The 25,912-nt window shown below is 35.9% G+C and overlaps 1 protein-coding gene across 1 annotated transcript in view; it reads right to left on the bottom strand.

Annotated features, from left to right (window-relative positions):
* Nucleotides 1-25,912, bottom strand: part of LOC123545086 (DNA annealing helicase and endonuclease ZRANB3-like) — a 155,934-nt gene that overhangs the window by 49,436 nt on the left and 80,586 nt on the right. Inside the window, 1 exon segment of the mRNA XM_045331364.2 lies at nt 15,006-15,149. Coding sequence (XP_045187299.2) covers nt 15,006-15,149 — 144 coding nt within the window.

Below are 25,912 nucleotides of genomic sequence, written 5' to 3'. Positions count from 1 at the left end.
ATAGTCAGTATGTGGACCGGAGACAGCTGGTTATCTATAATACTTAATAACACCCAGCTATCACCATTAGTCTTACAGTCATTTTTGTATTATTTCACATTAAGGACATTTTCTTTTTTCTCTATGGAAATAATTTTTTCAAATTTTATATTTTTACTTCAATAACTCTATCAACTTCAGCAAACATTAGGGTATGTCACTATGCACATTTTAACGGTACAGAGGACCAATTTGAAATTGGTATTCAAAACTGAAGCAAACTATAAATTAAATTCTATGACAAATTAAGTTTACTGAAAAATTTTCATAATTTTTTTCTTCAGTATAGGTAATACTACATGACTAATACCTGGAACAACTGATACGGGGACTGGAAACCGGCATTTATCTTATCTTATGCTGTCGTCCAATCGAAGCGTATGCCGTAGGTTATTCTGCTATTAATCAAATGCAGCCTTACAGTTTAACTCGTCCTTTCAGTAAAAATCTGGGAAAGCATTTGTTGAATTTTTTGTTGAAAACAAAAGTTCCGCCATGAAATTATTGCCTGCATCTGTTTTTAAATGGAAAATATCTACATTAATGTTACTTTTCGCCCTGTGAAAATGGCTAAATCTAGACTGGTCTTACCAAGAGAGAAAGATGTCGTTTTTTACATGATATTTGCCTTGTTGATTCAGAGTATTTAGAACAAAAAAATTAGGACATGTTTTAATGAAAATAGCAAGTCAAAACTGTAAACTGTTGCCTGAAAATATTTGTTTATGATATTGTTCTGTTCTTCACCATTTAAATGCGTGTTAAACCTAGATGATTTTCTGCAGTTTTATCTAAAAGTTCGGAATACTAAATCTAACTTCGTTGTCGGCCTTTTTAAAAAAAATATTGTTATTTTTAATTTAAATACATTGTATTTTTCACACATCAGTTTTAAGATTAAATTTATTAAACTAATTTTTGGAGTTTAAACAACAATTTCATTTGAAACATTCCCTACGTTCAAGAAGAATGTTTGTTTCTGTATGTAGAAATCTGACATTATAAACAATAATTATAATTATGGCTCTACAAGATTAAGAAAAGTGTCAGCTTTCTGTTATTTTCCATTTTTTTTATTCAAATCCAACAAAAATCGGTCCTTTGATAAAGGTTTGAAGTTATGTGGTAAAATATTTCTTCAGGGAAGTGAGCTTGAGTTAATTCATAATAATTAAGCATATCACCACATGCAGTCGCATGCTGTTTTTGCTTCAGAATCCCTTTAGATCAATCTCTGATCATCTAATTATCGCCACTTACATGTGACTGGTAAACCCTTTGAATAATAAGTGTTATAGCTCCATGATTAACATGAGGTAATATGCTAATTACACGCTAATCGATAGTGGCGAAAACAAAGTATCGATCGCTAACGACTGGTCCATATTTACAGGTATGGACGACAGCATAATACAGATAAATGTATTGATTTATACGGAGTTTCTACTCCCCGTATTAGACCTTCCTGCTAATACAAATAGTTTTATTAGTTCAAAAATTCACATGAAATACTTTTTAAACATTTTTATTTCCAAGAAAATTTCTTGTATGGTATACATAATAATAAAAACTGCACATTTCTTATAACTTTTTTTTCACTCGACAATTTTTTCTTTTCATTGCTGTACAAGTGGCTCACATCATATGCAACAGAAAGAAAACATAACAACAGATGTCACAGGAGACAGCGCCCACAACTATTTTGATGCTGGATAGTGAAACTGGGCATATCTGAGGAAGCTGGAGAGTGTTTAATGACTCCGTTGTGGATGAAGATATTGGACAATAGCTTCAGTCTGTGTAAAAAGTATTAAATAATAAGAGAGATAAATATAAAGAGTATCAAAACATTATATAAGTATAACAAGAGGGCCATAATGGCCCTATATCGCTCACCTGATATCAATGCACTTAAGGACAAGAAGCTATTTATAGAAACATAAAAGGGAAGTAATTAAAAATTTATTTTCAGAAAATTTTGAAGATTTTTCTATGTGCAATCAAGTAACCCCATGGGGTGGGGTCAATTTGACCCCGGAGGTCATGATTTGAATAAATTTTGTATAAGTCTACTAGGCAATGCTACATGTCAAATATCTAAGATCTAGGCCTTCTGGTTTATTTTTAGAAATTTTTTGAAGATTTTCCTATGTAAAATCAAGTGACCCCTGGGGCAGGGTCAATTTTGACCCCGGGGGTCATGATTTGAAGAAATTTGTAGAGGTCCACTAGGCAATGCTACATGAGAAATATCTAAGCTCTAGGTCTTCTGGTTTATTTTAAGAAAATTTTTGAAGATTTTCTTACATACAACCAAGTGACCACTGGGGTGGGGTCAATTTTAACCCCGGGGGTCATGATTTGAACAAATTTTGTAGAGGTCCACTAGGCAACGCTACATATGAAATATCTAAGCTCTAGGCCTTCTGGTTTATTTTTAGAAAATTTTGAAGATTTTTCTATGTACAATCAAGTAACCCCATGGGGCAGGGTCAATTTGACCCCGGAGGTCATGATTTGAATAAATTTTGTATAAGTCTACTAGGCAATGCTACATGTCAAATATCTAAGATCTAGGCCTTCTGGTTTACTTTTAGAAAATTTTTGAAGATTTTCCTATGTAAAATCAAGTGACCCCTGGGGTGGGGTCAATTTTGACCGCGGGGGTCATGATTTGAACAAATTTTGTAGAAGTCCACTAGGCAATGCTACATGTGAAATATCTAAGCTCTAGGGCTTCTGGTTTATTTTAAGAAATTTTTTGAATATTTTCCTATGTAAAATCAAGTGACCCCTGGGGCGGTGTTAATTTTGACTCCGGAGATCATGATTTGAACAAATTTTGTAGAGGTCCACTAGGCAATGCTACATGTGAAATATCTAAGCTCTAGGTCTTCTGGTTTATTTTTAGAAAATTTTTGAAGATTTTCCTATGTAAAATCAAGTGACCCCTTGGGCCAGGTCAATTTTGACCCCTGGGTCATGATTTGAATAATTTTAGTAGAGGGCCACTAGGCAATGCTATATGTCAAATATCTAAGCTCTAGGGCTTCTGGTTTTTGAGAAGAAGATTTTTAAAATTTTTCCTTTTGGTTGCCATGACAACCAGAGTTCTGCATGGAATTCAATTCTTTGAACAATTTTGAAAGAGGGCCACCCAAGGATCATTCCTGTGAAGTTTAGTGTAATTCTACCCAGTGGTTTTCAAGAAGAAGGTTTTTTAACAAATTGTTGACGGACGACGCACGACTGACGACGGACATCAAGCGGTCACAAAAGCTCACCTTGTCACATTGTGACAGGTGAGCTAACAAGAGCTGTCTGATGACAGCCCGCTCGACTATTCGAAGCACTGATTGAAGAATGGGGTCAAAATATTTCCACGGATATTCAGACAAAAGAAATAAATAGATTAGACAAACAATGTTCCTGTATTTCTTTGATTTCGATAAGTCTTGCACTAAATGGCAATGTATGAGCTAATTTCAAAGTTCAAAAAGGGCCATAATTCAGTCAAAATAGTTATGTACTCTTGCCTACAGATGGAAATCATAATGATAAACAAGTATTCAAAGTTTAAAAGCCATATGTCAAATAGTTTTGACAAAACATGGACTTGTATGAAAACAGAACCAATTTCAAAGTCCAAAAAGGGCCATAATTCAGCCAAAATAGAGGACAGAGTTATGTACTCTTTCCTACAGACATAGACTGTTATACTAAACAAGTGATAAAAGTTTCGAAGCCATATGTCAAACACTTTACAAAAAATATGAACTGGTACGAAAAACTTAACCAAGATTTCTAAGTCAAAAGGGGCCATAATTCAGCCAAAATCCCTGATGGAGTTATGTACTCCTGCCTATAACTGGACATGGTGATGGTAAACAAATGTTGAAAGATTCAAAGCTTTATCTCAAAAGACTTTGTCAAAATATGAACTGGTACGGAATATTAACACAGATTTCTAAGTCAAAAAGGGCCATAATTCAGCCAAAATCCTTGATGGAGTTATGTGCTCTTGCCTATAACTGGACATGGTGATGGTAAACAAGTGTTGAAAGTTTCAAAGCTTTATCTCAAAAGACTTTGTCTAAATATGAACTGGTAAGAAAAACTTAACCAAGATTTCTAAGTCGAAAGGGGCCATAATTCAGCCAAAATCCCTGATGGAGTTATGTACTCTTGCCTATAACTGGACATGGTGATGGTAAACAAGTGTTGAAAGTTTCAAAGCTTTGTCTTAAAAGACTTTGTCAAAATATGAACTGGTACGAAAAGCTTAATCATGATTTCTAAGTCAAAAGGGGCCATAATTCAGCCAAAAACCTTGATGGAGTTATGTGCTCTTGCCTATAACTGGCCATGATGATGGTAAACAGGTGTTGAAAGTTTCAAAGCTTTATCTCAAAAGACTTTGTCAAAATGTGGACTGGTACGAAAAACTTAACCAAGGTGTGACGCCGACACTGACACCGACGCCGACACCGTGGTGAGTAGGATAGCTCTACTTATTCTTCGAATAGTCGAGCTAAAAAGGACATGCTGAAAAAGCATCAAAATTAAACTAAAATTCTAAGCAAAACCGGGGCATAATTCTTGAAATATTGGTGCAACAGTGATAGCCCTTGTGTCAAATGGTGAAACAACTATTTTAATTTAGATCAAATCAAATCCATTATGTAGTAACTGAGATAGAGAGTGAAAGTGTACCAAAACTTTAAGCTGAATTTCTCAATAAAAAGGGGGATAATTCATGAATACTGGTGCAACAGTTATGGTCCTTCTGTCATCTGATGTGAGTGATGATGTTGAACAATTATTTTAAGTTTGAATCAAATCCTCTCTGTAATAACAGAGATATAGTGAAAATGCATCAAAAGTAACCTTAAATTCTAAGTAAAAGGGGGCATAATTCTTGAAATATTGATGCCAGAGTTATGGACCTTATGTTATATAGGCCTAACTAAACTAAAGGAACCAGCGTGGGAGCCATCTGGTCTAGTCGCGTAATGGCTGCCAGGTATTTGAACACTAATTTTTCACTTGGCATGGCAACAGAGGTCTAAATTGAAGCTAGTTTCTGTTTAAATTTCATTGTTGATGTATTTTTGACATTTTGGTAGGAAAAATGGGAGAGCAGGTTATATTTGGTGAAGTGAAGCTCAGTTTAAGTATGAGTAGTACTTCCGGGTCACAGCATTGTGATTTTGATGTCAGGTTACAGTAAGCAAATGTGACAAGAGAAATCTCTCTTAGAAGATACATGACCCCTACTTATCTCTTCATTTTGTATCAGTTTTATCATAACTCTTTAAAATGAGGACTGGTAAGGATTTGTTCTCTGAAATGGATCTAGCTATGTTTGGTAGCTCTTTAAAAAAGGTCACTTTTATATAGAATATATAGGGAAAACTATTTAGCTAATTGTGACCTATAAGATGTGGGCAAAAATTGAGATTTGTCCAGAAATTGATATAAATGAACTAGCTTGGTCAGATTTAGGTACAAAATGAGCATGTCATTGAAATTTTGCTGCAAACATTGATAAAACCCTAAAAAATCACATTTTCACTGTTTTGGGTGTTTTTTTTTTTTTTAATGCAGTTATACTCTAAATTTTGCCCATCTATACCTTTCAGAGGGGACATTTGGTATATTTCAAAGTGTTAGTGTGTAACTTGCTTGCAAATTATAGTGAAAATTTATGAAACAGGGCAAAAACCAGCTCTGGCTAGAAGAACTGGTTAAAAATTATGTCGCGACCTCAATTTTGAAGGAAAATTGGCGCAGGGACCTGTATTACTGAAAATGCCATAAAACCTGGAAAACTGATTTAATCAAGCTGATACTTGGTATTTTTCATGCAGATATGTTACTGGTACTATACAAATGAAATTGAGACTAAAACAGAAAAAAAAGTTTTTCTTATAGGCCTAACTAAATTTAAGGAACCAGCGTGGGAGCCATCTGGTCTAGTCGCGTAATGGCTGCCAGGTATTTGAACACTAATTTTTCACTTGGCATGGCAACAGAGGTCTAAATTGAAGCTAGTTTCTGTTTAAATTTCATTGTGGATGTATTTTTGACATTTTGGTAGGAAAAATGGGAGAGCAGATTGTATTTGGTGAAGTGAAGCTCAATTTTAGTATGAATAGTACTTCCAGGTCACAGAAGTGTGATTTTGATGTCAGTTTACAGTAAGCAAATGTGACCAGAGAAATCTCTCTTAGAAGTTACATGACCCCTACTTATCTCTTCATTTTATATCAGTTTTATCATAACTCTGTAAAATGAGGTAAGGATTTGTTCTCTGAAATGGGTCTAGCTATGTTTGGTAGCTCTTTATAAATGGTCAGTTTTATATAGAATATATAGGAAAAACTATTTAGCTAATTGTGACCTATATGTGAGTGATGATGTGGAACAATATTTTAAGTTTGAATCAAATCCAATTAGTAATAATTACTGAGATAGAGTAGAAGTGCATCAAAACTTTAACCTGAAATTGTAAAGTAAACAGGGGGGATACTTCATGAAATATTGGTGCGAGAGTTATGATGTGGGTGAAGATGAGAAAATTAAATAATAAATTTCGTGGCCTCAACACGAAACTAGTCTATGTGTATATAGAAATAGAAGCAGATAGACTAGTTTCGCATTGAGGCCACAAAATAACTAAGTTTGAAACAAATCCATCAAGTAAGTACAGAGATAAAGAGAAAGTGCATCAAAACTTTAACCAAGGTGCAGACACGGAAGGAAACCGACGCAGGGTTGAGTAGGACAGCTCTCCATGCATACTTCATATAGTCGAGCTAATAATCATATACCCATGCTTTTTTCTGGGACAAAATATATGGATTTCGACTGATTATTACAAAAAAAAATACTCATTTCTAGATCAAATACTTAAACAGATATCTTTTCTTATGCTTATTTGTAATAGCCTGATTTCCTACACATACCGGGTAGTAACAATACTATCACTATAACATGCATCCATGTTGCAAAAATAAACAAGAGCTCGTAGAACACGAAATATCCCCCTTGATGCATTCAGTAATTTCACAAGGAACAGAAGTTATTTGGAGTGTTAAAAACATTGCACTAATTAAGAAATTAAGACACTGTTATGAGCACTTTTATTACTCAATAATAGGCTATTATTTACCTTAACACTTGAAAGTAATTAACATATTTATCAAATTATTATCAATAACACATTTTTTTTTTTACTGAAAATTGCCTTTTAGAGTAATTTTGATAATAAAACAACCAAAAATACAGTTATATATACTGGCATATAGGACAAAAATATTGGGGGGCAAATGTCCATTCCAAAAATAAGCAATGGGGGGCAAATGTCCTATCTGCCATTTCAACCGGTGGGCAAATGTCCAGCTGTTCATTTTTTCATTGAGGGGCAAATGTCCTGGGGGGCAAATGTCCTACAATCGGTGAACTTTTGAGTACATATATCTGGTAATGGTTTAAAAAACCGCATATTATGAGTACCAAAATACTGCAGTTATGAATGTCATATTTTTTGCTTTTTAGTAAAAACACCAACATCAGTAAATACTTATAATTCTATTTATTTATTTGTGTTTTACGGCGCACCAACACAGTATAGGTTATATGGCGCCAAAGTGTCAGGACTACAAATTTTGGTTCCACATCTCATTTACATCGAAATTAAAACATGAGGTATGGAATCAAAATTTGCATACCTGCTGGAATCACAGAGTTACTGCAAAACCAAGTGTTAAGACCCTATTAGTCGCCCCTTACGATCATGCAAGGGTAAGGCAGTGGTTCCAATTCATTTCATACACAGATCGTCCCAGAACCACATGGGGCACTTATTATTATTATTATTATACCAGATTTATATAGCACCCTTTTCATGATCAATTTCATGTTCAAAGGCGCTTTACATTGTTCAAATGCAGCCACACAGGGCGCATAATTCATCCTCTACTAGATCAGACACAGAGCGATCTGACCAGAGGGACAGAGTGAGACAAAGCCCCCACGACAGAGAGATCAGAAATCAGATACAGGCTTGTCCGGCTAACTTAGCCTAGCTCGTTGCAAATAGACCACCTGGTTCTTTAACGTGCCCAGAGTATAGCACTGATACACACAAGGATTGCCTGGGTTCCTGACCAGTACACCTCTAGTTGGGTGGGAAACACTGAAAAGCTTTTCTGAAAATTCCAGAGTTATAATTCTAACACACCTGTTTTGTTACAATTTCTTAATGAACATAATCCGATGCTAACAGATAATTACCCATTAAAAGGTTTTGTCTCTCCTAACAAACAAATACACCTAAGATTTAATCGCCCAATGGGTATGAATAACTTACACAATATGCATTGTGTTGCTATGTATCTTATAATTATGGTGTCCTAACAAGGTCACTGAAGTTAAACTTCTTGAAATTCTGCAATAGTTGAAAATAAGAAGCCACAAGCCTATCTGGCATTTCCTGTTAATTACATATCCCATTTATCTAATAACAGCATTTGCAGGCAGTTATGAAAAAGCAATCCTCTGTCCTTTCAATCATATGGGAATATGTCATCCTTTGGAAATTGCTGTTTGTCACTGTGTCCACTTCCTAAAACAAGCGGGTCATGACGGTCCTATATTGCACAACTTTGCGTCAAAGCTTGCTTTAACACTGTATCAGTTTTGACAGTGGATCATGCAGAATATATATATGAAATTATTTTGAAATACGGTCATTTTTTCATGACAGTTTCCACTAAAAAATTCTGGTAAGTTAAATGACTTTGTGCATTGTGTGTTGACACAGCAATCAAAGAAACACTATTATAAATTATATTCTTTAAGGAGGTAGGTTACCTTAATATTTGTATGTGCGCATGTCAAACCGGAAGCTAACGTGACGATTTACGACAACATTTATGACAAACTAAATGTGTTTGTATATCCATTGTTCTGCAAAAAACATCTTGAACCTGCCTCCAATCTGATGCTTAATGGTTTAATAATGCAGAAATAATGAATAAATTGCCACAGAAACGCTTTAAAACATTGTTGCCTTAAAATGACGTCATTGACATCATGACGTTACGTGTCAGTTACCGCGCAAAATTAATGGCCTTTATTTTTGAAAGTACGTAATTCTGTGCATTTTCTTTATTTGAACTATTTTTAAACAGCCATCATTGTAATTCTGTGCATTTTCTTTATTTGAACTATTTTTAAACAGCCATCATTGGCTTAAATATCCTTTATGAGTCTTTCACTCTGAATAATAATCAATATTTTGCCTCTTTTATGTACTAATATATTGAAATGTTTTGCGGAATGTAAGAAAATGGATGATGGTAACCAATGTTATTGGGAATATAGGTGGGTGAAAGGTTACTATTACCGCCATTTTCAAATGAAAATTGGGCATCTTGATCTGTGAAATGTGTTTAAATAAATGCAAATAACACGAAAATACTACTTGCGTTAGAATTAAGATGTTTTAAAGCTATATTAACATGAAAGATAATTTTATTTAATATTTTTTATAAGAAACTACCATAAAAAGCAAGATATAAGCTATTTTAAACATCTCTGTTGCCATGGTTACTTTAAACTTTAAGAAAAATAGAGTACCATGTAAAGTTCTTGGTATTTTGCTAATAATATTACCCAAATATTCCATGTTGGTCATTAACAGAATGGCACTGGAGCTGTCGAAAATCCCGTTTACATACATAGTTATTTAAAAATGAAAGAAAATGCGTTACCAAGGATACAGGAGTCCCGCGACATATACATTTTAACCTTTTATTAGGAAACTAACGCGCATGGTAGTAAAATGATCAATTATGCAGACTTCTACGGATAACAATGAAACCAGAATACACTGAAAAGTGTCAAATAACCGTATTTTCCTTCTTCTTTCTATATAAAATACCTTTGGAGGGTCATGTACTTCAAACCTGGATAAAAACTGTATTTGAAGGGAAAGAGATAAACGAAATTGAGATTGTAGCAGTTAAAACATTAAATTACACAAAATATAAAACATTGATGCAGCTCTACTTATTTGAATTTTCCCTGGTAACAAGGTAACCTACCTCCTTAATAGGGGACAGTTAATGTGAAGTGTGAGGAGGGGTGAGGGGCATAATGTGGGTGGTGCTGAAGGTGATGATATACTAAGAGAGAATATCAAGAAACACAAGAAAATTAAAGTAATAAAACAAGAGGGCCATGATGGCCCTATATCGTTCACCTGAGTACCACTGCTTAAACCAAAAACAAAAAGAAAAAATTCTTACAAGGTACAGTTATGTCAAAATACACCTAAAAATTGGAGGTACCATCCATGTTGTACCACAAAAAAGTGGTCTCTGTTTTTTCCTACGGCCAATAATAAAAAAGTTACTAAATAAGCTATTTATAGTAACATAAAAGGGAAGTAATTAAAAAAAATATTGTAAATGAACAAAAGAAGGATCTGCCAAATAAAAACAAGAGCACTGCATTGCAACGCAAATGCAGAGCAATATACACACAAAACAAAGTAATATGACCTTTGACCCCTAAGTGTGACCTTGACCTTGAAGTGAGCCATCCGAAACATGCGCTCTGCTCATCGTTTCGATGAGGTGAACATTTGTGTCAGGTTTCTTTGAAATGCTTCAAGGGGTTCAAGAGTTACAGAGCGGAAGGGAAATTGCTAACCAACAGACTGAAAGACAGACAGACTGAAGGACACCGAGGCGATAACACAACACGTCTCTTAGGGCGTATAAAAAGGAATCGAGAGCTTATGGTGATACAAGTTGTGTGCAAGTTTGGTTAAAATCAAATCATAAATGAAGCTGCTATTGTGCAGACAAGGTTAAAATAGCTAATTTTGGCCCTTTCAGGGGCCGTAACTCTGGAACCCATAATGGGATCTGGCCAATTCAAGAAAGGAACCAAGATCTTATGGTGATACAAGTTGTGTGCAAGTTTGGTTAAAATAAAATCATAAATGAAACCACGATTGTGCAGACAAGAAATTGTGGACGGACGACAGACGAAGGGTGATCACAAAAGCTCACCCTGTCACTACGTGAAAGGCGAGCTAAAAAGCGCATGTCTCCCCCAATGCATAGTTGTTATAGGCAAGAAGTCAATAGGGGATAGGAGAGAAAGTCAAAGAAACACGAATAATTGGCTGCAATAGGAATCATCTACTTGGCATGTCCAATCATCCTATGAAGTTTCAACATTCTGGGCCTAGTAGTTTTCAAGTTATTGATCAGAAACTATTTTCCATGTTCAGGCCCCTGTGACCTAGATCTTTGATCGAGTGACCCTAAAATCAATTGGGGTCATCTTCTCTGCATGTCCATCATCCTATGAAAGTCGAAGGTTCTAGGTCGAATGGTTCCCCAGTTATAGATCAAAAAGGAAGAGCGACAGACGGATGGCCCCTGTGACCTTGACCTTTAATGGAGTGACAATAACAAGAGGGCCATGATGGCCCTATATCGCTCACCTGTTATCATTGCACTTGAGGACAAGAAGATTCTTCAGAAAAAATATCTAAGTCCAAAGGACCGTAACAACAAAGGGAAGAAATTTAACCAAAAAGAAAAAAAATTCTTACAAGGTACAGATATGTCAAAATACACCTAAAAATTGGAGGTACAATCCATGCTGTACCACAGAAAAGTGGTCTCAGTTTTTCCCTACGGCCAATAATAAAAAAGTTACTAAATATAAGCTATTTATAGTAACGTAAAAGGAAAGTAATTAAAAAACAAGAGCTGTCTCAATAGGATGACACATGCCCCCGATGGCACTTTGAATGAATAGTTATGGCCGATGTTAGAGTTTAGGACCTTTGACCTACGGAGCTGGGTCTTGCGCGCGACACGTCGTCTTACTGTGTCACACATTCATGCGTAGTTATTTTAAAATCCATGCATGAATGACAAAGATATGGACCAGACACGCCCATCAATGCACTATCATGAAAAATGACCTTTAACGTCTAAGTGTGACCTTGACCTTTGAGCTACGGACCTGGGTCTTGCGCGCGACACGTCGTCTTACTGTGGTACACATTCATGCCAAGTTATTTGAAAATCCATCCATCGATGACAAAGGTATGGACCGGACACGCCCATCAATGCACTATCCTTTAATGTCTAAGTGTGACCTTGACCTTTGAGCTACGGACCTGGGTCTTGCGCATGACACGTCGTCTTACTGTGGTACACATTCATGCCAAGTTATTTGAAAATCCATCCATCGATGACAAAGATATGGACCGGACACGAAAATTGCGGACAGACTGACAGACCGACAGACTGACAGACGGTTCAAAAACTATATGCCACCCTTCGGGAGCATAAAAAATTATTGTAAGCGAACAAAAGAAGTATCTGCCAAATAAATCTGTTGACATAAATGAAATTTCAGATCAGTATCTTCATTAGTTACAGAGATATACCCATTTTAATTTGAAATAAAGGGAGGTAATTAGACATAAAATCAGTCCATAGTTATCTACCCTGATTGGCTCAGTCCAACTAATGACAATAATGAAATTTCAAATAAGTCCTATAAGTACTTACTGATATAAATCCATTTTGATTACAATCAGGGGAGGTAATCAGATATAAAATAACTCTGGAACCTACGAATGGATCTGATTTGTCATGGAATCCAAGAATTATTGTTGTTGAAGATATTTTGGAAGTTTGTATCAAATAAAACCATAAATGAAGTCTCTATATGGCTGCAAAAGCCAAAATAACCGATTTTGGACCTTTAAGGGGCCATAACTCTGGAACTCATGAAGGAATCTGGCCAGTTCAAGAAAGGAACCAAGATCTTGTGGTGATACAAGTTTTGTGCAAGTTTGGTTAAAATCAAATCATAAATAAAGCTGCTATTGTGCAGACAAGGTCAAAATAGCTAATTTTGGCCCTTTCAGGGGCCATAACTCTGGAATCCATTATGGGATCTGGCCGGTTCAAGAAAGGAACCTAGATCTTATGGTGACACAAGTTTTGTGCAAGTCTGATTAAATTCAAATCATAAATGAAGCTGCTATTGTGCAGACAAGGTCAAAATAGCTAATTCTGGCCCTTTCAGGGGCCATCACTCTGGAACCCATAATGGAATCTGGCCAGTTCAAGAAAGGAACCAAGATCATATGGTGATACAAGTTGTGTGCAAGTTTGGTTAAAATAAAATCATAAATGAAGCTGCTATTGTGCAGACAAGGTCAAAATAGCTAATTCTGGCCCTTTCAGGGGCCATAACTCTGGCACCCATAATGGAATCTGACCAGTTCAAGAAAGGAACCAAGATCTTATGGTGATACAAGTTGTGTGCAAGTTTGGTAAAAATCAAATTATAAATAAAGCTGCTATTGTGCAGACAAGGTCAAAATAGCTAATTTTGGCCCTTTCAGGGGCCATAACTCTGGAACCTGTAATGGGATCTGGCCAGTTCAAGAAAGGAACCGAGATCTTGTGGTGATACAAGTTGTGTGCAAGTTTTGTTAAAATAAAATCATAAATGAAACCACTATCATGCAGACAAGAAATTGACGCACGCACGCACAGACTGACGACAGACGAAGGGTGATCACAAAAGCTCACCTTGTCACTATGTGACAGGTGAGCTAAAAACAATAAGGGTCACCTACTCTGTAAGTCCTATGACCCTAAGAAGGTCAAATGGTTCTCAAGTTACTGACAGGAAATGGATTTCCATGTTCTGGCTGCTGTGACCTTGACCTTTAATACAGTGATCCCAAAATAAAAAGGGGTCATCTACTCTGCATGTCCATCATCCTATGAAGTTTCAACATTATGCATCAAGTGGTTCTCAAGTTATTGATCGGAAATGGTTTTCCATGTTCAGGCCCCTGTGACCTTGACCTTTGAGAGAGAGTGACCTCAAAAACAATAGGGGTTGTCTACTCCATAAGTGCTGCTACATGAAATTTGAAGGTTTTTAAAAGTCAAAATGATTCTCCAATTATTGATCGGAAATTGTGACGGACAGATGGACAGGGCAAAAACAATCAATAGGGCGGGCGGGGGGGAACGACATAATAATTGTGCATTTAACATTATTGACCCCCTTCTAAACCTCTAATAAAACTCATTCTCACTGATCTTAAAACTGAGCCTTAAAATAAAAAGGGGTCATCTACTCTACATGTCCATCATCCTATGAAGTTTCAACATTATGCATCAAGTGGTTCTCAAGTTATTGATCGGAAATGCTTTTCCATGTTCAGGCCCCTGTGACCTTGACCTTTGAGAGAGTGATCCCAAAAACAATAGGGGTTGTCTACTCCATAAGTGCTGCTACATGAAATTTGAAGGTTTTTAAAAGTCAAAATGATTCTCCTATTATTGATCGGAAATTGTGACGGACAGATGGACAGGGCAAAAACAATCAAGGGGGGGGGGGGGAGACATAATAATTGTGCATTTAACATTATTGACCCCAATCTACACCCCTAATAAAACTCATTCTCATTGATCTTAAAACTGAGCCTTTAAATCTTCTGGATTAACCCAGACTTTTATCATCTCTGAACCAATGAAGAGGTTGTGAGTTTGATCCCTGGATGACAATAGCGGCTGTTATATACTGTCGTTGAAAATAAGTTGTTTTCCATAAAAAAAGTTTTTGTTTCATGGATTGTTGCCAGGTGGCCATATGAAAATCTGTAAGAGACATTGACAACAGCGACTGAACCTTCTTCAAATACGAAGAGTCAGGCCTTTATTTTTCTCTATATAATACTGGATTAGGAGCATTAGGAGCAATTACCAGCAAATATAGAAATTTTAAAGCAGTGAAGAGATAATCTTAGATTAAGTAAAGAGATTTTTAAGCATTATCTAGTGATGTACGTGTATAGAAAATCCTGTTGTCACACCTACTGTGTCGATTTAACTTACCCAGTATTCCTGAGAACATTTCTGGGAACAGAACCTTGTGTTCCAAGCATTGTTCTCATCCTGTATTGTAGACTTTGTGACTAGATGGTTTGTGTAAGGCTGGAAACACTGAAGACAGAGCGGGGTACCATCTGCTGATACAGCCTGAAATATACAGCAAAATGTGCTTAGTTTTATATCAGTGCAGTGTAGCCAGATATAACCTGACCTAGCTACAGCCTGAAATGCACAGCAAAATGTGCTTAGTTTATATCAGTGTAATCTAGCTACAGCCTGAAATGCACAGCAAAATGTGCTTAGTTTCAGCTCAGTATAATCTAGCTACAGCCTAAAATGCACAGCAAAATGTGCTTAGTTTTATATAAGTGTAATCTAGCTACAGCCTGAAATGCTTAGCTTTGGCTCAGTACAACGTTGCTACAGCCAGAAATGCACAGCAAAATGTGCTTAGTTTCAGCTCAGTGTGGTTTAGATACAGCCTGAAATGCACAGCAAAATGTGCTCAGTTTCAGCTCAGTATAATCTAGCTACAGCATGAAATGCACATCAAAATGTGCTTAGTTTATATCAGTGTAATCTAGCTACAGCCTCAAATGCACATAAAAATGTGCTTAGATTCAGCTCAGTATAATTTAGCTACAGCCTGAAGTGATATCTTTTTATCTTTGTTCATTTTTATTGGCGCCTGTTTTATGTAACAAGTTGTAGATTTTTTTTTCGAAAACAATACCAAACTTGTAGATATTGTCGATCTTTTCACAATATTTTGTACGACGTTTCAGACCATCTGCAGAATCAGTTTTCATCCACAATCGGCCATATTCGAATTAAATTTTGAAGTACTTTATTATAAAATCAAGAAATAACATATGATTGATGTATAAGTTCATGTTGAAGGAGGTTCAGGTATGCCTTACTTGCTTTTACACAACTATTTTTACACGCCGACTGAAAATTTTAAAAATGGCGGCGGTAATACAACAGCGCGTCACGTGTTTAAATGGACCGACCTGCTATTTTTAGATAAAATTGCGACGGTCTAAATTACAATTGTTTTGATTTTTTGTATCATTTTGAAGCTAAAACACTGAATTAGTTAAATATGTTCATGATTATACTGATAGAATCGTGAAATAAAACGCTAGGATTAGCGGGTTTTGCTAGGTAGGACCAGGTTAATAGAAACAAACATTTCTTGGCCTTATTACGTCTAATGATCCACGCTTTAAACAAATGAATACGTTGAGTATATGCCAATCACTTAATAAGAATTCAAAGCTTCCATTAAAACAAACCAAATATTCGAATATATTCTAATTTGGCAAACTGAATATTCTAATATTGATTTCAGTATTGTTCCAATCTCTAGTGGATACTGAGATACCAGCTTACATACAAAATCTTAACCAAAAAATACTTAGTCAAAACAAGGGCATAATTTTGAAAACAAGAGGGCCATGAAGGCCCTGTATCGCTCACCTGACCTATTGACCTAAAGATCATAAAGATTAACATTCTGACCAAGTTTCATTAAGATATGGTCATAAATGTGGCCTCTAAAGTGTTAAGTAGCTTTTCCTTTGATTTGACCCGGTGACCTAGTTTTTGACCCCACATAAGCCAGATTTGAACTTGACCTAAAGATCATCAAGATTAACATTCTGACCAAGTTTCATGAAGATACAGTCATAAATGTGGCCTCCAGAATGTTAACAAGCTTTTCCTTTGATTTGACCTAGTGACCTAGCTTTTGACAACACCTGACCCAGATTCGAACTTGACCTAAAGATCATCAAGATTAACATTCTGACTAAGTTAAATGAAGAAACAGTCATAAATGTGGCCTCTAAAGTGTTAACAACTTTTCCTTTGATTTGATCTAGTGACCTAGTTTTTGACACCACCTGACCCAGATTTAAACTTGACCTACAGATCATCAAGCTTAATATTCTGACCAAGTTTCATTAAGTTATGGTCATAAATGAGGCCTCTACAGTGTAAACTAGCTTTTCCTTTGATTTGACCTGGTGACCTTGTTTTTGATCGTACATGACCCATATTCAGCCTGTATCTTGAGATCATCAAGATTAATATTCTGACCAAGTTTCATGAAGATAAAGTCATAAATGTGACCTCTAGAGTATTAACAAGCTTTTCCTTTGATTTGACCTGATGACCTAGTTTTTGAACCCAGATGACCCAATATCAAATTCATCCAAGATTTTATTGAGGGTAACACTCTGACCAAGTTTCATTAAGATTGGGCCAAATATGTGACCTCTAGAGTGTTAACAAGCTTTTCCTTTGATTTGACCTGGTGACCTAGTTTTTGACCCCAGATGACCCAATATCAAAATTGTCCAAGATTTTATTGAGGGTAACATTCTGACCAAGTTTCATTAAGATTGGGCCAAATATGTGACCTCTAGAGTGTTAACAAGCTTTTCCTTTGATTTGACCTGGTGACCTAGTTTTTGAACCCAGATGACCCAATATCAAAATTGTCCCAAGATTTTATTGAGGGTAACATTCTGACCAAGTTTCATTAAGATTGGGCCAAAATTGTGACCTCTAGAGTGTTAACAGTCAAATTGTTGATGGCGCCAACAACGCCTACGACGAACACAGGGCGATCAGAAAAGCTCACCTTGAGAAAGTGCTCAGGTGAGCTAAAAATGCAAAGCTGAGTTATGGGACCTGCACAAGTGCATGTCAGCTCCTGACTGTGAACAAGTGTGTGAAATTTCAATCCATTCTCATTAGGGGATACTGAGATACCAGCTTACATACAAAAACTTAACTAAAAACTTTTAAGTGAAAAATTTTGCATTAAAAAACAAAACAAATTAATTGCTTTTCGCTTGTTGCCTCAATTTAAACAAGGCAGTCTGAAAGGCAGCTAAATACCCCGCCACTGTTATGGATAGTAAAAGTGTAAACCTTTGACCTTGACCTTGAACTGAACATAGCTGACAGATGAATTCTGCATATGGTCTTGATGAGGTGATCATCTGACCCAAGTTTCATGAAAACCCTTTAAGGGGTTTAGGAGATACAGAGTTTAAACCTTTGACCTTAACCTTGAGTTGACATGGCTGACTCAGGAGTTTTTAATGAGGTGATCATTTGACCCAAGTTTGATGAAGTTCCTTCAAGGTTTTTAGGAGATACAGAGTGGACATAAAATGGAAAGCTCAAACCTTTGATCCCAAGTTGTGACCTTGACCTTGAGCCACCATGGCTGACTCGTAAGTTCTGTACATCGTCTTGGATAGGTGATCATTTGACTCATGTTTCATATGAATCCTTCAAGGGGGTTAGGAGATACAGAGCGGACACAAAATGGAAGGCTCAAACCTTTGACCCACACTTGTGATCTTGACCTTGAACCAACATGGCTGACTCATGAGTTCTGCATATCACCTTGATGAGGTGATCATTTGATGAAAATCCTTCATGGTGTTTAGGAGATACAGAGCAGACACGAAATGGAAGGCTCAAACATTTGACCTTGAGTTGTGACTGTGACCTTGAGCCAACATGGCAAACTCATAGGTTCTGCACATCACCTTGATGAGAAGATAATTTGATCCAAGTTTCATGATTATCCTTCAAGGGATTTAGGAGATACAGAGCGGACACAAAATGAAAGGCTCAAACCTTTGACCTTTAGTTCTGACCTTGACCTTGAACTGACATGGCTGACTCATGGTTTCTGCACATCGTCTTGATGAGGTGATCATTTGACCCAAGTTTCATGAAAATCCTTCAAGGGGTTTAGGAGATACAGAGCGTACACAAAATGTTACAGAAGGACGGAAGGACAGGATGGAAGGAAGGAAAGACATAAAGACGGACAGAGACCATTCCTATAACCCCCCACCACTCATGGCAGGAGATTAAAAAAAAAACGAAAAAAAAAAACAACAAAAAAACAATGAACAACTTTTCAATTTGGTGTGGCCTTAGAGCAATATTTTCTTTTTTCACAGGGTTTTCCAAACTTCCTTGTGTGAAAATTTCTATTACTAGCAGATGATATACAAGGAGTTCACTTCTTAAGTTCAAAATGAAAATGAGTGTCATTTTACTGGTAACACTGATTCCTTATTTATCTGTTCTTAATGGAGAAAAGGTTTTGAGCAGAAAATGTAGACAGGATGACACTGTAACTATTGTGTGTAACCACATACCTGAGGATATTCAAACAGGAATTTTAAAATTTCGCCTAGATAAAGAAACACCAGACACTCTGGTACTAAATACTTCAACTTTTATGGATGAAAATTGGAGAAAATTACAATATTTGGAATTTACTGAAGATGAACATACACATTTGGTGTTTAAAGATGGTTGTTTTAACCGACTGAAGTCACTACAGGAGCTCCATATACGTGTTTGGTACCCACAAATATTTCAAAACTCTTTTTCTGGGTTGGACCAGGTAAAAACACTAGAGTTCAATGGCTGTGGGAACCTCGCAATTGAAGATGTTAAATTAGCGATAAATGGATCAAATATACTTCCAGGATTGAAAAAAATTGTTCTGTCTAACTGGAACTTTTACAGAGGTACATACGCTTTTGATAACAACTTAATAGAAACTCTACTTCCAAGAAACATAACCAACATTGACATCAGCAAGTCCCAAGTATCTGATTTAAATTTTGCATCATTGGAGAAATTTAAATACTTAGAAGTTTTCAATGCATCCTATACAACAATTAGCAATTTTGCTAATACTAGACAGTCAGCAGATGTTGCAAAACATCTAAGACTACAAGTATGTGATCTATCTCACGCTGTACTGCCAAAAGAAACATTGCCTTACCTACCTGGCAAAATAGTGATTTACAACATCACTTCAGTCTTTTCTAGACTTCGTTTTAGGGACCTACAAAGAGTGTTTGCCCCAAAAACTGTCAACTTCAGTGGCGTTGTACCACATTTAACTTCTTTCTGGTTAAATAATATTACAATGGAAATAGACATAGATCCCAAATGGTTTACAAAGACTATTAAACTACAACAAAATAACTTCAAACGAGTTGATGTCCGACTGCTTTGTGATAAGTTCTATTTTTCTGCAATTCAGAACCTTGATATATCTGACAATGGAATGGAATTTTTGCATCCAACATTCCTGTCCTGTTTCCGAAACCTCAGGCGCTTAGACTTATCTAAAAACCAGTTGTACAAAATGGTTGATGAAGACAGTTTTTTGTTTCAGAATCTGTTTTCAGGACTAAGATATTTAAAACTGATTTGACTGTCAGCTAACGGATTACAAAACATTCCTTCCAAACTCTTTAAAAATCAACACTCTATTGAAGTAGCTGACCTTTCGTTTAATAGACTGGAGCAAGTGACCATCAACTTAAATGACCTTGAAAATCTGAAAGTTCTCGACTTACAAGGTAACAACATTCATATTCTGGATTCCCTGTCTATAAACTTTTTAAACACTATTCCACAAGGAAGCAAAATAAATTCTTCTAAACCCAATGTGATTTTGAGGTTAAATCCAATTTTGTGCTCAGTTTGTGAAGCTAAACCTTTCATCCAGTGGCTTATATCTACAAGTCTCATCAACATGCATTCTCAAAGGCTGAAATGCTTGGATGAAAATGGACAACACAATGACATAAATGTCAACACTGTAGAAATGGTACAGAAAATCTGTCAGCGGAAAACAGTTATAATTTCCACCAGCATTTCAGCAGTAGTGACATTTCTTATTTTAATTTCCTGCGCAATATATTTTTACAAAAGATACAAGCAAAAGAAAAAGAGTCAAAACAGAAAAAATGTCATAAACAATTTAAGAAATGGTGACGGGAAATACAAGTTTGCTGTATTTCTATCATTCAATAGCAAAGACGAAGAATTTGTTAACTCACATATACTGGAGCAACTCAATGAAAACCTACAACTGATGACTGGCATAGACAGAACTCTGGTCTGTACCGGAGACCAGCATTTTCGGCCTGGTTTTAACACCCATGATGAAACCTTCAGATTGCTTGATGCTGCTTCAGTCTTAATCGTAGTAGTTTCGAACAACTTCCTAGCTAGTAACTTTTGTCTCTCTGAACTAGATAAAGGTTATGAGAAGAGAATGCCAATTGTACTGATGCTTAAAGAACAGGTCGATCCTGACAACATGAGGCCAAAACTAAGAGCACTCTATCAGAATAGTATCAGAATTCTTTGGAGAATTGAAAATGGAGAATATGTTCTGAAAACATCATGGGAGAATGTTTGTGAATCTGTTCTAGACCTTATTGACTGTCAAAATTAAGTCTCTCTGATGAGACATTTTGTTGATATATATTTTCTGTAAACAGTTATTTCCACAAACTTCTGTAAAAAATTCATAAATTTTTGTTTATATATAAAAAACTTTAGAAAAACTAACCAATAAACTAGATACAGGTGCCCGCTCGTGATGAAATAGTGCACGGAGGGGCACCTGGGGTCTTCCTCCACCATTAAAGCTGGAAAGTCGCCATATGACCTAAAATTGTGTCGGTGCGACGTTAAACCCAACAAAATAAATAAATAAATAAACTAGATAATCATTAGCAAGTTCTTCTGCATTTGCTAATATGTGTGTGTGTTCAGGTTTAACATCTTTTTCAACAACTTGTCAGTCATATAAACAACGGTGTCTACTTGTAGCAGTGAGCACAATGCCAAACTTTTTAGCGCTGCCTCACTGGAATATCACGCCGTAGACACGTGGCATGATACCTCACCCAGTCAAATTATACTGAAGCCGGACTGACCAGTCTTGGCACTATCCCCTTAATGCTGAGCACCAAGCGAGGAAGGTGCTAGTACTATTTTTTTTATGTTTTTGGTATGATGCGGACGGGGATCGAACCCGCACTCGAAGCGACGCTCTACCACCAGGCTACCGAGGCAGTTTGCTAATATGTACTTTATTTTGTACAATACCTATAAGGAAAAGACACTGATAAAGAAATTACATAAACCACAATTAGTTCTAATATTTGCATGAAAGTTTGTGTTCTCTGAAATTCCTGGTAGACTGTTGAATGTCTGTCATGTAAACCCATGCTCAATGAAATTCCTTCTATATATATATTTTTTAAACTTCTCTATGATACCCCGACATCCTCTGCTAACCACTGCCCCTCAAATACATCCCCCGCCCCCCCAAAAAAGAAACCTGTGTACAAGGCTTCAAGTGTGTTTGAACAAGTACAGAGTTAGGCCTAAATTAAAATTAAGTTTGTTTGACCTTTACCGACCCAGTATTTTTACAGTGGGTAGGTAGGTAGGTAAATAATTATATTATATTTTAGTTTTTTAAATGTTTGTTGTCTCAGTAATAAAGTCTATTTATTAATACCTATTGCTTGTAGATAATCTCTGAAGATGCTCTGTTAAATGTATGCTTGCAATATATAAACCCCTATCCCTATTCATGCACACACAATATGGGCACAGACTTAATTTGCACATAAGGCAAAGTACACCAAGTCTTTGAGTATCTTTCATGTCTATACTTTTTTTTCTCTAAGGCCAGAGTTTTTTAATAACTTGGGTTACGGGAGATTTTCCAAAAATGAGCATACGGAGGAGGGAATAAAAATAAAAATAAAGTAGGAAAATGTTAGCATCGGAAAAAAAAAATAAAAATAAAACGAAAAAAAAACACAAAAAATTTTATTTTGTAAAAAGTGCCACTGGGTTAAAACAAGAGCACCGCCTTGCGGGTGCTGACGCTCATCTGATTTTTTTTGTATAATAGAAATATTGTCCTACCCATGATTTTCTAAGTCTAAAAAGGGCCATCACTCTTGCAAAAAGCAGGATAGAGTTATGTTTCTTGATGTACAGTGTCCACTTATGATGGTGAAAAACTGTTGCAAGTTTTAAAGCAATAGCTCTGATAGTTTATGAGAAAAGTTGACTTAAACATAATATTCAACCAAGAAAATGATTTTTCTAAGTCCAAAAGGGGCAATAATTATTGCAAAAAGCAGGATGGAGTTATGTTGCTTTCTGTACAGGGTCAGCTTATGATGGTGAACAAGAGTTGCAAGTTTTAAAGCAATAGCTTTGATAGTTTAAGAGAAAAAGTTGACCTAAACATAAAACTTAACCAAGAAATCTGATATTTTTTAAGTCCAAAAGAGGCCATAAATCTTGCAAAAAGCAGGATGGAGTTATGTTTCTTGCTGTACAGGGTCAGCTTATGATGGTGAACAAGTGTTGCAAGTTTTAAAGGAATACCTTTGATAGTTTAGGATAAAAGCTGACCTAAACATAAAACTTAACCAAGAAAACTGATTTTCTAAGTCCAAAAGGGGCAATAATTCTTGCAAAAGCAAGATGAGTTATGTTTCTTGATGTACAGGGTCTGCTTATGATGGTGAACAAGTATTCCAAGTTTCAAGCAAAAGCTTTGATAGTTTAAGAGAAAAAGTTGACCTAACATAAAACTTAACCAGAAATCTGATATTTTCTAAGTCCAAAAGGGGCCATAAATCTTGCAAAAAGCAGGATGGAGTTTGTTTCTTGCTGTACAGGGTCAGCTTATGATGGTGAACAAGTGTTGCAAGTTTTAAAGGAATACCTTTGATGTTTAGGATAAAAGCTGACCTAACATAAAACTAACCAAGAAAACTGATTTTCTAAGTCCAAAGGGGCAATAATTCTTGCAAAAAGCAAGATGGAGTTATGTTTCTTGATGTACAGGGTCTGCTTATGATGGTGAACAGTATTCCAGTTTCAAAGCAAAAGCTTTGATAGTTTAGGAGAAAAGTTGACCTAAACATAAAACTTAACCAGAAATCTGATATTTTCTAAGTCCAAAAGGGGCCATAAATCTTGCAAAAAGCAGGATGGAGTTATGTTTCTTGCTGTACAGGGTTCAGCTTATGATGGTGAACAAGTGTTGCAAGTTTTAAAGGAATACCTTTGATAGTTTAGGATAAAAGTGACCTAAAATAAACTTAACCAAGAAACTGATTTTCTAAGTCCAAAAGGGCAATAATTCTTGCAAAAAGCAATGGAGTTATGTTTCTTGATGTACAGGGTCTGCTATGATGGTGAACAAGTTATCCAAGTTTCAAAGCAAAAGCTTTGATAGTTTAGGAGAAAAGTTGACCTAAACATAAAACTTAACCAAGAAATCTGATATTTTCTAAGTACAAAAGGGGCCATAAATCTTGCATAAAGCAAGATGGAGTTATGTTTCTTGCTATAACAGGGTCAGCTTATGATGGTGAACAAGTATTCCAAGTTTCAAAGCAATAGCTTTGATAGTTTAGGAGAAAAGCTGACCTAAACATAAAACTTAACCAGGCAACGCCGACGCAGACGCCGACGCCGACGCCAACAACCGCTCAAGTGATGACAATAACTCATCATTTTTTTTCAAAAAATCAGATGAGCTAAAAATTGTTGTTTCAGGCAAATGTAGATTCACAACACAGTCTAGATAAATCAGACAAGTTATTTTCCCAATTTGAAGCATTTTATTCCCAATTTCTTTATTAAAGCCTCCATGTTGTATGTTATAATATTATGTTGTAGAAACTATTAAATACTTGAATTTTTTTGCATGTTGCTTGCCTGCTTTAAACATATATATAGCTTGCTAATAAACAGAGACTAAACATGCCTGGCATTGTATTCTGTTTCTGGTGTTGGTGTGATTATATATAGTGTAGTGTAGTATTGTTGTCAAATCCTATGCATATTGTGTTTCTGACCTTTTAACCCTTAGCACGCTAAGTTTCTAAAATGGACAGGTTCATCATTCAATTTGGGCAATACCATTTATCATTCGAAGGGATGTTCATTCAAAATGTACTGACTGAATAGCGAACAATGCAGACAATCATCAGTCTGCACGGATGTATTTATGCTCCGACATGGGCCATTTTACACAATACATGCCAGACAGTCCCAAGCCTGTTAAGTGTGAGGGGTCTCTTAAAAGTTACTGAACTCCATATCTGGCTACAACTTTGAAAGTAATCTGAGGTAGACTTTAAAATTTAAATTGCGAATTTTAAAAACAATCAGCAAAGGTACTACATTCAAACTTACACATACTTTTTCTTTAATAGTTCAAGATTTTGTAATATTACTCAGTTTCAAATGTTTTAAAATATTAAAAGTAATTGGTCCATACATGGAGTTCAGTACCCTTGCAGGGCTTCCATTATGATTCAATTTCATGGAGTCAGGATGGGGTTCGATGCCTTCGCATGTTGTATTCTCGAAAAATACTTCAAAATAAGAGCTGCTTTTGCAACAGTTGTCATATTTTTCTTAAATGTAGACTTTTTATTGGCTTTTTATTAAGATTGCACTAAAAAATCTCGTCAGAAATATTCGAAAATCATGGTCGCGAAAACGGGTGACAAATTCAGAAAACGTAAGTTAGAATTAAATATTTGATAAAATACCTATGTTTTATTGCTTTTCTATCATCATAGCTATTCAATACTTACAATTTCTGCTTGTCTAAAGCATTTTTATTTGTTTTTGCCCAAACTAACCCTCGGCAATCATAGAAAATTTGTCTAACGGCCGACTGCTCATAAAATCGTATCAAGTGCACAAAATGTTGATTATAATTATCCAGTTTGTTATTCAATAATCTAATTATCGCCAATTAACTGCCTGATCAAATAAAAAATTTGCAAATTGGCTCCCTCCCTTTCAATAACGGATGTTGTGTCTACACAGATTATCGATTTTTCACACCTTTTGGTTCGTAAAACTGGCAATATTCGTAGTTTTGCAGACAAGACATAGCTTCGGGCCATTTTCGCCAATTAGAAATTTCAGAGCCACATTTAATTTTTTGTCGCAAATGGCTCAAGTGGCGATCGAAAGCGTGAATCATTACTTTCATCATC

Source organism: Mercenaria mercenaria, chromosome 1, assembly GCF_021730395.1.
Source record: "Mercenaria mercenaria strain notata chromosome 1, MADL_Memer_1, whole genome shotgun sequence".
In the NCBI taxonomy this organism is placed as follows: domain Eukaryota; kingdom Metazoa; phylum Mollusca; class Bivalvia; order Venerida; family Veneridae; genus Mercenaria; species Mercenaria mercenaria.
This window is presented reverse-complemented; position numbering and strand designations above follow the sequence as displayed.